Source organism: Telmatherina bonti, assembly GCF_933228915.1.
Source record: "Telmatherina bonti genome assembly, chromosome: 22".
Taxonomy (NCBI): Eukaryota; Metazoa; Chordata; class Actinopteri; order Atheriniformes; family Telmatherinidae; genus Telmatherina; species Telmatherina bonti.
This window is the reverse complement of record NC_136631.1, coordinates 25,808,401-25,821,036: the sequence shown is the minus strand read 5'-3', so window position 1 is coordinate 25,821,036 and position 12,636 is coordinate 25,808,401. Positions and strand designations below refer to the sequence as shown.

The window sequence follows — 12,636 nt, the reverse complement described above, 5'->3', positions numbered from 1 at the left end:
GTTCATGATTACTAAATGAACAGACTATTATCAGGATGAGGAAATACTTCACCCAGAGTAAAAAAAAAAAAAGTCTCTTAGCAAGATTACCAACTATAGCTTTAATGAAGGAATGCATAACTTTAAATCTCAAGAGTTTAATTTTTCTTTAACAAATATTGAAATAGAAAATATTTTAAAAAAAACAAAAAAACAACGTATTGGGGTAATGATGCATCACACACTAGTTGTGCCAAAAGTTAACTGACTAGAAAAGCATACGGGTCTTTTCATACTGTTCTTTAAGGCTGAGACTGAATCAGTATTAACAACTCCTCAGAAAGGAATTTAGCTATTGACTGCCCTAGAAGTTGGCAAATACATCTAATTTAGATAACTTTCTATTTGCATGTAATTGTAATGGATGCTGCAGGAGAGAGGAATAATGTGGGAGAGACTAAAAGTAACAACACCGTGGCTGAACAACTACAATAAAAGTAGTTACAAAGTGAAGTGAGTTTGTATGCTTCTGAGTTTGGGTGCATACACTCATATAACACTACACTACCTCTGTTTGGTTTGTATGAAGGGGAACAGTAGCCGGTTAACAAAAATATCATATTTACCACATATGGTGTTGCCACAACATGAGGAGGGCTTGTTGCTCAGCCAATACCTGCACTGCATGGACAGTTCAGCAATTATAAAACAGTTTTCTTCTATTATGACCTCATTTAGATAATAAAATAAGAAATCTTCTGCATTTTCTGTGGTACCATGGTCCCTCACTATACCGTGGTTCATCCTCTGCTATCTCACTGTTTCGCAATTTTTCTTTTAAAGTAGCACTGTATATTTAAGTATATGTAAATTTTATTTGAACCATTGTATGTCCACATTTTACTGTAGAAATCAGCCCACTGTGCTTTGTTTACAGACTGGGCGAGTAAACATCAATGCAATGTGTTTTATTTCTGTAAAAAATGACATTATAAACGAGGGTGGGGACGCAGCACCAGCAGAGAAGCTGTAATGTATTTTACAGGGTGAGTATTTATTAGGAATTTCATGTTGTTAAAAATATATGTATGTTGTTGAGTGTATAAAGTGTGTGAGGATGTTGAAAATGTTCATTATAGTTTGGAAAACATCCTTTAAAAACTCTCAGGAGGGATAGATAAGCCTTAACATGCGTTAGAATTGTGAAAGATTAATAGAGTCGGCATTTCACAGATTTGATTCATCGCTCTGTGTTTTCTGAACATTATGGAGGGACCACTGAACTCTCGTTTGAATGGCTGTAACCAACGGCACTAATCACCCCTCATATATTTCTGTCCAGAAAACGATTCAGTCTGAGGCCAAGTGCTGCATTGGCAGGCAGCAAGTGCTTTCTGGCTGTAATCACAGAATAGAAGAAAAAGCTGTCTTTTAGGGAGAAATGCACCGTCTAACCAATATGATAAATATGCTTTTATTACCTTTTAACACAAATGCCTCCAGCCAGAGCTTTTCAGCTGGATTATCAGCCTACATTCTGAACATAAACTCAAGAACTTTCTGCAGATCAAAAGGTACAAAGGTATTTTTCTTTACCAAATAAATGTTATTGGTATATTCAAACTCTGCATGAGTTGCATTATTCCCTGGTAACTACAGATTACTTTGTTGCACAGAGGCAAATAAAACAGATGTATTTTATTTTTCACTTTTATTTACCTTTCTGCTCATCTTTCACTTTAAATAAATCACACAATCTTTGGAAAGGCATTTCCTGTTTTCAAATATCATTTAAACTTGTAAATTCGAGTTATTTTTCACATCAACCTCTGTAGTCGACTCATCAGTTCAAGCATGTACTGCCACCAAGTGGTGATCGTTACTTTGGTTGAATATAATGAAATCACTTTCTATCATCAAAGTTGCAAACATGTTTAATCTTGCTGAACTATGTTCAAGACTATCAGACAATACACCAAACAGGATTTCAAAGCTGCACGATCACTTTAAGGATCAGTATGAGCTGCAGGATTAGCTGTTACTATATTAATCCACAGATTGTCTATAAGTATTATTTTGTTATTTTGTCAATGATTGTTCCTGTGTCCTCCATTAATGAATGAATGTGCAATCCTTAATTGACACTTTTCATCAACAAGGACAGAAACTGACCTTTTCTTGGAGAAATGTTCTCAGGAGCTTTTTTTCTTTTTTACTGCTTTAATAGATTTTATTTTAATTTACAATCCTCTTCATGCCATTTGGTTTTGTTTCCTGATTTCAACACATGCTCAAAACATGTTATTTCGTTTTATAAATAACCTGGTTTGATTACTGATAATGTCTCTTAAAAATGCTGATCATGATTTCTGCTGACTTCAGGGTCCAAAGGGGCAATGGGTGGATTATTCATTGGACTAACTGGGAACAGGTCCAGCAGCCACATGCTTCCTGAGTGCTGCATTTAGTTTCTGTTTCAGGAAACAGAGGAGCTGCGCTGGCTTCATGGTTTAGATATTCTGATTAACATAATTTGACCAGAATCTCAAAGTCATTTAATCTATTCAGTTATATAAAATGTATTTTTATACCAGCACGGTGATGCTTACAGCTCTCATCCAAAGTGATGTAATAAAATTACATTCACTATTTTTAATGCCATTATCTTAGTGTTTCACTGCGACTCAAGGACACAATGATTTGTGCAAATTCCAGAGTTTATGAAAGCTTTATTGAGATCAACTGCAAGGGCTTTGTGTGTATGCACACTGTGCATCTTAAAACACATTCAGAAACCAAAAATTACAAAAAAAAGTATAATATAGTCTGCTTTTATTAGTATCAAATAACATTTTCTAGACATCCTCAGTGTCTCACAGACTGGAGACAGAGTAAATAAAGGAATCTGTGAAAACACAAAGAAAAAAAAAGAAGCAAAACACCTACTATAATAAAATGTGTGAAAATGCCTGAATCCAAAACAATGACACAAGAAAAGCTGAAATAAATGCCCTGCTTCAATGTCTTCACGTTCAGATATCAGGGCAACGAAAGCAAAACACACAGGAGCTTCTCATGAGAGGTGTTTCACAGTAAAGAGGAGCTTGGATTGAAAATAAGTTTGAAGGAATCAACAGAATTCCCACTAAGACTTGGAAAAGGACAAAGATGCTGGAATCGAAACACAGCAGACATCTGGAACAGACTCCAGGACTGCGACGGGCATCACTGCTGATATGAAGAGGCCTTTAAATCATCACAAGGTTTTACTTCAGTGGAAGCACAAAGAAATCTAAGTCACAAAAAATAAAAATCAAAGCCAAACATCTGCACATTAATGACTGAAGGTGTTTTTCAAATGATACTATAGAAAAAGGCAATTTTACCCTTTATAGAAGAGAAAAAAATAAAATATGTCATCATTTAGGCCAAAGAACAACTATTAATCCGACTTTGAACCCATCTCAGTGCTTACTGTCTGCTGAGCCAGAGCGGGATTGAGAGCGGGAACGTGAGCGGGAACGAGAGCGGGAACGGGACTGTTTGTTCTGAACGGGAGCAGGTGACTGGGAACGAGACTTGGAGCGGGATTTTGAACGAGACTTGGACCTGGAGGGGGACCTGTCTGCAGGTTTTTCCCCTCCTGAAGCCTTCTTCTCAGGAGTGCGGCTGGCGGACCTGGAGCGACTGCGACTGCGGCTGCGACTGTGGCTCCTGCGACTGTGGCTCCTGCTCCTGGAGCGGCTGTGGCTCCGACTCCTGCTCCTGGAGCGGCTGCGACTGCGGCTCCTGGAGCGGGAATAACTGCGAGATCGGCTCCTGTTGTGATTGAAGAAACAGAGAATATACATTTAAAAAAACAGCAATACAGTAGTGCAGAAAAGTAGCAAACACATACTGAAAGTATCATCAAATATTACATTTTTGCAAACTTAATCCAAAAACTAATCCGAGTTTCTTTTTAAAAAAAATATATATTTAATATTCTAGTTTAATATTCCACCATTAGCATTATGTGAAGCTTGGCATTCAAGCATTTTAAAAAAAAAAAAAAAAAAAAAAAAAAAAAAGGCAGAATAATGCTCTTTTCAGTTGAGAAAAACGTTGCCATGCAGCATAATTTGCTGACCAACCAAGCCCACTTTGACACAACCAGTAAAACGCCTCACCTCTTGTGGTCCTCAAAGATCTTCAGCTTGCGTCCATTCAGTTCTGTCCCATCGAACTTGGAGATGGCGTTCTTCATGTCACTGCGGGATGCAAACTCAACCACCCTGCATCCAAACACAAACATTAGCTTTTCGCATTAAAGACAAAAGTGACACAAAAGCCTTAAGTTGTGAAAGAGAAACTCACCCTTCGTTTTTAGTGGGTCTGTGAGCATCCACAAACGTAACTTCACCTGCTTTTCTCATCAGGTCTTTCAGGTCCTATTTTAAAAGCATAACATCGATTTAGTAGCAGAAAAAAAACCATGAAGCATCACTGAGAGCCTTGTTGGAACTGGAAGAGAAGAAATTAGCAGGCTGCAAGAAACCAGCACAAACAAAACTTTGGTTATCTATCTTTGTGTTTAGCTCCCATTTGAGCAGAGGCCATGTAAACCAAAGAGCCACAGAAATGTTATTTATGTGCCATTTACAGGTCCCAGGATCTTGTATGTAATGTTTTAATTCATCAGCACAGACCAGATTAAGCTCCACTGTGAGACGCATGGCAGGGCATAGCCTCCTCTTTAAGAGAAATTTAAAGTTAAAAATTCAAGAATGTTGATATGCAAACTAATTTGGGATTTATGTGCATGAATTTGTGAATTATAATGTGTATTTACTGAGGGTGGGAAGACTAAGTGGGCAAAAACCTGATTTGGAGTTCCCTTTTGTTCATGATATATATATATTTTTTTTTTTTTAAAATTGGCTCATCTGAGGTCAGCTGTTTACATGATTCCCCTTTCGAGACCATAACTCTACACCCCCCCCCTTACCACCCGACCCTGAAAAAAAAACCAATCACATGAGTTTTATGCTACTTACCGCTCCAAACCCAGGGAGACATTAGCAAAGAGCCACTTGTCCAAATAGCAAATGGGAACCAATGCAGTGTTAAGCCCTCGAGAAACGCCCTCGAGAAACGCCCTCAGCCTTGACTCAGCATCCGGCCTCCACAAGTAAGGAACCACCAGAGAGAAAGTAGTGGGGAGGGGTGTGTGCCCGACCCAACACCCCCCCAGCTCCATCAGCCACAGAATAAGACCCAAATGGGAGTGTGTGGGGAGCGTGGATTTGAGGGGGTTTACAGCAGTCGGGGATGCCAGCCCACAGAACCTCCAGACTGTGGCTACGGACCTCCTAAGGCTACCGTATCCTGCGCTAGACCACTTTCACCCGCTACGGGGCCCAGCCAAGACTTTAGACCGGCAGCAACTGCGTGTAAGGAGAGGCACCAAATGAACACTATTCAGAGAAAACAACCAGCAGAGGGCGCTACATACTTCTGACACCCCAGTGGAGGGTGTTTATTTACCTCTGATTTAAAGGAAACCATTTCATTGCAGCTGTTTAAAAAACACTTAAATGTTTTGGTTAGAAAAATCTCATCTGTAGTAATGTGCTTTGTCAGGGGAAAAGTTGTTCAAGGAAAAAAAAGAGAAATGAATAAAACTGGGGCCTTTCTACTGCAATTACTTAATTTACTCATAAATGTAATTTCATACAATTGATTTCAATCAAATTAGCTCTGCTAATGAAATGAATACTCCATCATTACAACAGCTAACTAGAAAATGCATTACAAGCTTTTAAAAAGGTGGAAGCTGTGAGACATAAGCTCATCCAGCCATCTCTTACCTGCCAGCTAATGCGTGATGAAAGGTTCTCCACAATAAGTCTGTGGTCAGTCCGCATAGGAGGGCCGTATCTGCACAGGCCAAAACACAGAGAGAGAGAAAAAAACTTTTTAGTGACAGAGAAATTTGTTTGAATGTGGATAATGCTGATATGGTCAGGCTTAAATGGAAGCTACAAAGTTCTCCAATCTCTTTGTCTAACTGGAGTTATATTTACTCTGTGTGCCAGAGAGCTGTGTCAATATTTGGATTAGTGTCAAGGTTTATTTGCTTGTTTTTGTTCATGGCGTAAAAACGGCTCCATGCTGTGTCTTTGTTTTCTTTAAGCATTTCTCCTTTTTTTTTTTTTTTTTTTTTTTTTAGAAATTTCCAAATAGTTCAAATTCATTGATAAATGAAACATAGCTTTGTGAAATTAAACTACTTTTCACTTTAAACACGGGAAGAAGCTTAATCTCGCCTGCTATCTAAACCCATGCTCCCACCATGAGTCTGGGGGTCAGCACAATATGCATTGTTCTGGATTCCACTGGCAAAATAATGGAATTAGTGCAAGAAATGCCGTCTGATCTCTCCTATATTTTATGACTCTTCTGTTGGGGTCCCAGTTTTAGCAATTTGACCCGCTGTGATCTGTTGATTGTTATAAATTAGCAAACTGCAGTGTGTGACTCAACCACGTTAGTGAAAACAGACTTAAAATGACAGAGCCAAATCTCCTGTACCTGGATCCACTATTGCGAGATTGGCGATAGCTGCCACCAAAGCGTCCCATTCCAGGAGCACCGCCTCCTCTCCCTCTCCTGGAACGAGCATGCTCAATGGTGACCCTGTAAAAAAGCAAACACGAGTGAACTGGTTAATATAAAAGTATTATTTGTGCATTCATTTATTAACAAATAGAAGCAGAAAGGAATAAACTTAAGTACTGATAGTGAATAATTAATCAAGTCCAGGACCACAACAAATATGGTGGACACATCCGATTAAATTTTGCTAATCCTACAAAATATATCAGGAAAATACTAAACTTTACTATCAGTGAACAAACTACAAACAGACTGACTGATGTTATTACCATGTTATTACCTTTCTACACTCACAACTGCAGCAAGGCTACAAGTGAATGATTAGGTTGATCTTAAGTAAACAATCCAGAGGGAATAACTGCTGCATGATTCAGATATAGCATTTCCCCAAATAAAATATCTGTTTGAAAATTAGCTTCTTGTTTGTAAAGGGCTTTTGAAACATTTAAGTATTTGTTAACCATGAATTTTAAATCTATTGTATTTTGACAATTTAAATAGAAATAAAAAGCTGATGTGTTGGTTGACGACTATCAATTGTGCTTTAGAGTAAGTTGTAAAACAATAAAAATGCCTGCTCAGTTTAAATGTAGCACCTTGAATTTAGTCCTTAAAAAAGAAAGAGCCGTGGTTATACTGAAGCAAATCTGAATACAGATACCAATCAAAACTGTGGAGTAAATAAATTTGCAACAGGTCAAAGACCTGTTGTCATTCCTGTGCAAAATAAAAGGACACAAAGACAAAGAACCAAACAAAGACAAGTCGTTACCTTTCACTGCACAATTCTTTGCCATTTAACTCGTAAACGGCATCATCAGCATCTCTGTGGTCATCAAATTCCTGATGAAAGGTAGAGAGGAACATGAAAAACCGGACGGGATCAAATCTCAGTCACACTGGGTGGCTTCAAACTTACCACAAAGCCAAATCCATTCTTCAAGTTGATTTCTCGGATCCGTCCATACCCCTTGAAAAACTTCTCTATGTCTCTCTCTCTGGCGTGCGCGCTCAAGCGGCCGATGAAGATACGACAGCCACTCATTATTTGCTGAAATGCAAGGACAAGCACATTGACAAATACTTCACCACAGAGGAAAGGACCATTTAAATGTGCAGCATTTCGTTGGTAAAAGCAGCGTGCAAGTTTCACTAAAACAAAGGCCACATTGCCTCACGCAATAAAACTCAATTCACGTGTATGACATTAATCATCAACCTGTGTTATTGTCAACAAGTGTGTGGGCTGGTATAATGTTACTGACCCTGTTAATAATTATCCTGTTGTAAAAAAATCCTTTAAAATAATGTAATATAAAGTTTCACCTGACAACAAATGATGACATTGTAAGCATAGTAACTATTCATAATGATTATCTTTATTATAGTCAGAGACAACTCCAGGTTCTTGACTCAGCATTTAGTATCACTCTTGACCATTTAAAGCCAAATTTAAGAAAAAAAGGAGACAATTTGTTCTATCCCTAATCTGAAGTGTTTATTTTCCATTTAACCAAGGGGTAAACAAACTCAATAAAAATAATCTTTGAATATTAACTATTTATTACTGCGTGAGTCCAGATTTTTGCAATCCATCAGGGGGCAGAAGACAAGCTCGTGTTCAACAAGATTTGGGGATCCCCCCCCCCCCCCCCCCCCTTTTAAAAAAAAAAAAAAAAAAACTACAAAGCGATGCAAAAGGTCTTGACACCCATATATTTCAAATCTGATACATAAAGCATTAAAGGATTGTAGTGTAGCTACTTTATTTCCGTCACTGAAATAAAATAAAATATGTAAAGGCGGGATGTTTTTTGAGCATTTTACACAAAATAAGAGGAGGTAAAGCACTTCTATGTACATTTCAAAATGCATCAAGACGTGATAAATTGCATATATTTCACACTTTCACACCAGAACACAACTTACAGCATGTATATGCTGTGAAAATTATCTTTTCAGCAATTCGGGCCTAGCACGAGTCTCCTCTTAGCAAACACGTTGCCAACATAGCTTAATTTGCTAAGAAATCTCTTTAAAATACAACAATCGTGTCTAAAACGACAAGAACAATCAAATGAAAGTCTAATAAGAAGTATTTAAGAAAGCAGTTCAATTTTCAATAACTAAAAAAAACATCGAGGCTATTTTCGTCTCGATGTCTCGGTTAGCCTGCATGAGCTAGCATTAGCTGTGAAAACAAAAGTTCGTCTTAACTGCGAAAATAACTGTCGGTCTGTTACTTAGAAACTCAAAAGGCTATTGAATTTTTTCAGAGTCGTTTAAAACACATGCTTACCTTATATTTTTCTCTTACACACGCTGCGTGGTTGTTGTTTATACCAGTGGTGAGCAACAACTGAATGTAGGTCACCTCGATACTGGATCAAAATGGCGAATGCACCGTTTACGGAGCAGGAACCGGAAATGCTGTTGCCAACGTTACCAGTTAGTTGCTAGGGGCGTTCCATAGACATCATGTCTATGGGGGCGTTCAGCTCTTCTCAAATGTATTCCCTGTGTTTGTTCAAACAGTGTTAAAAACTATCTATAGTTTTTTTGTTTTGTATTTGTTTGTTTGTTTGTTTTTTAAAGTCAAGGTGTAAACCAGAAAAGTGTCCTCGTGTGATCCACGAATATGTAAAAAAAAAAAAAAAGCTTCTTGTTTCGGAATCTAAGACCGAAAAAAAAACAGATTCGACAAATATTTGGCAACCCAAGTCGTGCCTTGTTAGAAGTATCTCGAAACTTGGACAATAAGATGCTAATAGTTCTATTCTATTCTATTCTACTCTATTCTATTCTATAGAATATTTAGCAGACGCTTTTATCCAAAGCGACTTACATATAGTGAGAACAACACAAGCATGAAATCAAACAAGAGGACATTGTAGGAAGGAGCTTGTAGACTGTCCAGTTGGATGCAGGTCCTTCCATGAAGTACTACAGGCTTCTTTTTTTTTTCTTTTTGTTTGTTTCTGTGTTTTTGTTCTTCCCACCCCTCTTGGGGATGGTTATGATTACCTTTTGTTGCTTCTCTGCAAACAACAAGGACAAATATCTTATTTTGTGACTTTGGGTGAGTGTCAAGTCTGGGATTTATTTTTGGGTGAAACAATTATTCTAAAAGGTCAAATAATTTAATTTCATTGTAAGACTAGTAAAAAAGGAACTGAACTGAAAAATCAGATTAGAACCAGGTAAAACCAGCCATTCACTAGCTGGCAAAGTAGGAAAAAGACTTTTTTTCCCCTCCAGAACTGTCTGGACTCTTGGTGACATAGATTCAACAAGATGCTGGAAATATTCCTCATAGGTTTTTGTCCATATTGACATGAAAGCATCACACAGTTGCTGCAGATTTGTTATCTGCACATCCATGATCAGAATCTCATGTTCCAGCACATCCCAAAGGTGCAATTGAGACCTTGGAGTATGGTGAACTCAATGCAATGTCGAACATGTCCAAGTAACCAGATTGAGATGATGTGAACTTTGTGACATAGTTCATTATCCTGCTTGAAGTAGCCATGGCAACAAAACTCAGGTAGGCTGTGGTGTGTAAATGATGCCCTATTGGTCCTGTACATTTCCACTACCATTACACCACCAGGAGCCGCCTACAAATACAAGGCAAGACAGATCCATTCTTCAGTGTTGTTTACCAAAAATTCTGACCCTCCCATCTGCATGTTGCAGCTGCAACAGACACCCATCAGATCAGGAAATATTTTTCCATCTCCTTTTCTCCAGTTTTGATAAGTCTGTGTGAATTTTAGTCCCAGTTTCCTGTTCTTATCTGACAGGAATTTCACCGGATGTGGTCTTTTCTGCTGTAGTCCATCTGCTCCAAGATCCTACATTGGGAGATGGTGTTCTGCACACCTTGGTCAGAACCAGTGGTTATATATCACCTTATTTTCCCTTCTTATAAGACACATTCTCCATCTATACAATATATAGATAGAAATGAAGAAGGCAAATAAAAAGACAAGCATGTTCCATCTCTTTATTCTAGCACTATCATCATTCTTGAAATTGTCTCAGGTTAGGAAAAAGAAATACATGATTAGGTTGACAGCGTACCGTAAAAAAAAACAAAAAAAACACTGTCTTGTCTGCTCTGTTAGAGAGACTCAAGCATGTAATACTGATCACTGTACAGTCCCATCAACTAAATGTATATGAAAGAGTCGAACACAATACACTTGGTGAAAAAGTAAGACAGCTGTATGTCTAAAATAAATAAGGATATAGCTTATTCAGCAACGGGAAGAAGTCAAATGATTAATCAGCACTTTCGGATCCATTTCAGTAGGTATTTAGCAGGAATTAGAAGACTGCCAGAACAATATGTCATGTGATTTCCTTCCTGAGAGAGGCGGGGCTGTCCATCATCACACTACACCAGGAGGGATGGGAGAAGATTTAAATCACATGTGGCCTCAAGCAACAACAAGGACTTAACCAACACAAACTGCTGCTGGTTCAGTGTCAAGCAGTCTCTGATGTGGTTGTTTACCAGTAGGTCCATTAACCCCACAAAGACTAAATCATTTTATGACATCATATATTTCTTTATAAGAACCTGTTCTTTGCACTGCAGCACTACTCAAACAGTTGTCTGTCTTCTAAATGCGTTCTGCAAACCTATCACAGCAGAAATGGATCAACATGAATGTGACACTGAGGGGCTGACATCACTGTCAGGTCTGTGGGATGCAACCATGTTTCCACACAAGCTGGGATGCCATGTTAAATGTGCATCAGAACAGAAAGCAATAATTTGCAGAATATTTCAACTCTACATTTGGTTTAAATTATTTTTTTAACAAAAACAAAAAAAAAACCAGATTCTAATACTAACTGTGGAGCACAGCAGTATAAGGTGAATGATTTGGGCTTCTTTATTTTAGCTTTTATCAACCTTGTTTTGCTTAAAAAAAAAAAAAAAAAAAAAAAGAAGAGCTTTTTTCATATGTACATACTGATATTTAAAGACCCAGAATTGAAAAATGTCTTACCTTTGCAGTTTCCAGTCATCCAGACATCTTTTCATTGAAAGGCTTTGACTGTTTTCATCAAATATTATAAGAGCTGAACTTAACAGCTTAACCGGGTCACCTGCAGTCCTGTACAAAACAGAAAAATGTGGCAAAGGAAGCTCCGAACCGTTGAGCTGCTGAAAATCTGTTGCAAGGATGTGAAATAATGTTTGTTTACAACAACTTGTCAGCTTATTTTTCAAGTCTTTTCGTTTTGTTAAAAACCAAGATGTTGTAAAACAGGTGAAAATGAGTTTTTTATGTGTTGCTGGCATCATTATGACAATTTATAAGTATGTATGTATAATTTTCGATTAAATTTAAGATCATTTGGAAATCCTTGTATTCTGTTCTTTGTTATATTTAACACAGAATCCCAATATTAAAGGTTAAGCTTGGTCCAAAGGTATCAATACCAGCCTATCAACATATGGCTTACCTTAATAATCACAAAAGCCAAAGGTCAAAAGAAAATATTGTTTTCCTTGATTAGCTTTTAGCTGGAACGTCCTGGAGCCTCTGTTGCATCGCTACTACTGCAGAGCATAACTTAGTTCAGCAGGTAATCTCTAAAAACACCTCCTGATTTGTCACTGCAAGCTCTGAACAACTGTCCTTATGTTAGACGAAACTATAGTGAACGCTAAAGGGAGGGAACCTTCATCACCCATGATCATCTCTGGGTGGAAATCTGTTGTTCCTATCCTGGAAGTTATCACACTGTTACAATATAAATATCAATTCAATATAAAAAAAATGTAGGAAATATTGTACTGGTCCATGAAGTAAGTATAAGGACAGAAGCTTTTTTTTTTTTTTTTTGGAGTGAGTGGGTCTCTGAGATGTTCACTGATAGTGATCAGGCTGCCTGAAGCTGTAAGAACAGCAACTGCTTGAGGTTTTTTGCAACTACTGAGGAACTGGTTTGATGTCTGACTTCCACTTTAGGTTTTAA

The 12,636-nt window shown here is 37.8% G+C and overlaps 1 protein-coding gene across 1 annotated transcript; it reads right to left on the bottom strand.

Annotated features, from left to right (window-relative positions):
• Positions 1-2,703: 2,703 nt before the first annotated feature.
• srsf5a (serine and arginine rich splicing factor 5a) lies at positions 2,704-9,018 on the bottom strand. Its single transcript, XM_079261885.1, has 8 exons — positions 8,936-9,018; positions 7,556-7,687; positions 7,409-7,479; positions 6,553-6,657; positions 5,829-5,898; positions 4,336-4,409; positions 4,149-4,253; positions 2,704-3,798 (listed from the first exon to the last, which is right to left on the bottom strand). Exons 2-8 carry the CDS (start codon positions 7,679-7,681, stop codon positions 3,444-3,446), a joined length of 906 nt encoding a protein of 301 aa, XP_079118011.1. The 5' UTR covers positions 7,682-7,687; positions 8,936-9,018; the 3' UTR covers positions 2,704-3,443.
• Positions 9,019-12,636: the final 3,618 nt, after the last annotated feature.

Bases quoted from the DNA above. Each gene is read 5' to 3' on its own strand.
- srsf5a (XM_079261885.1), bottom strand. From the start codon at position 7,681: ATGAGTGGCTGTCGTATCTTCATCGGCCGCTTGAGCGCGCACGCCAGA. The intron at 6,658-7,408 runs GTAACGACTTGT...GCTTTTTTACAG, and splicing joins AAAGAATTGTGCAGTGAAAG to GGTCACCATTGAGCATGCTC. The intron at 3,799-4,148 runs GTGAGGCGTTTT...CAATCACAACAG, and splicing joins ATCTTTGAGGACCACAAGAG to GAGCCGATCTCGCAGTTATT.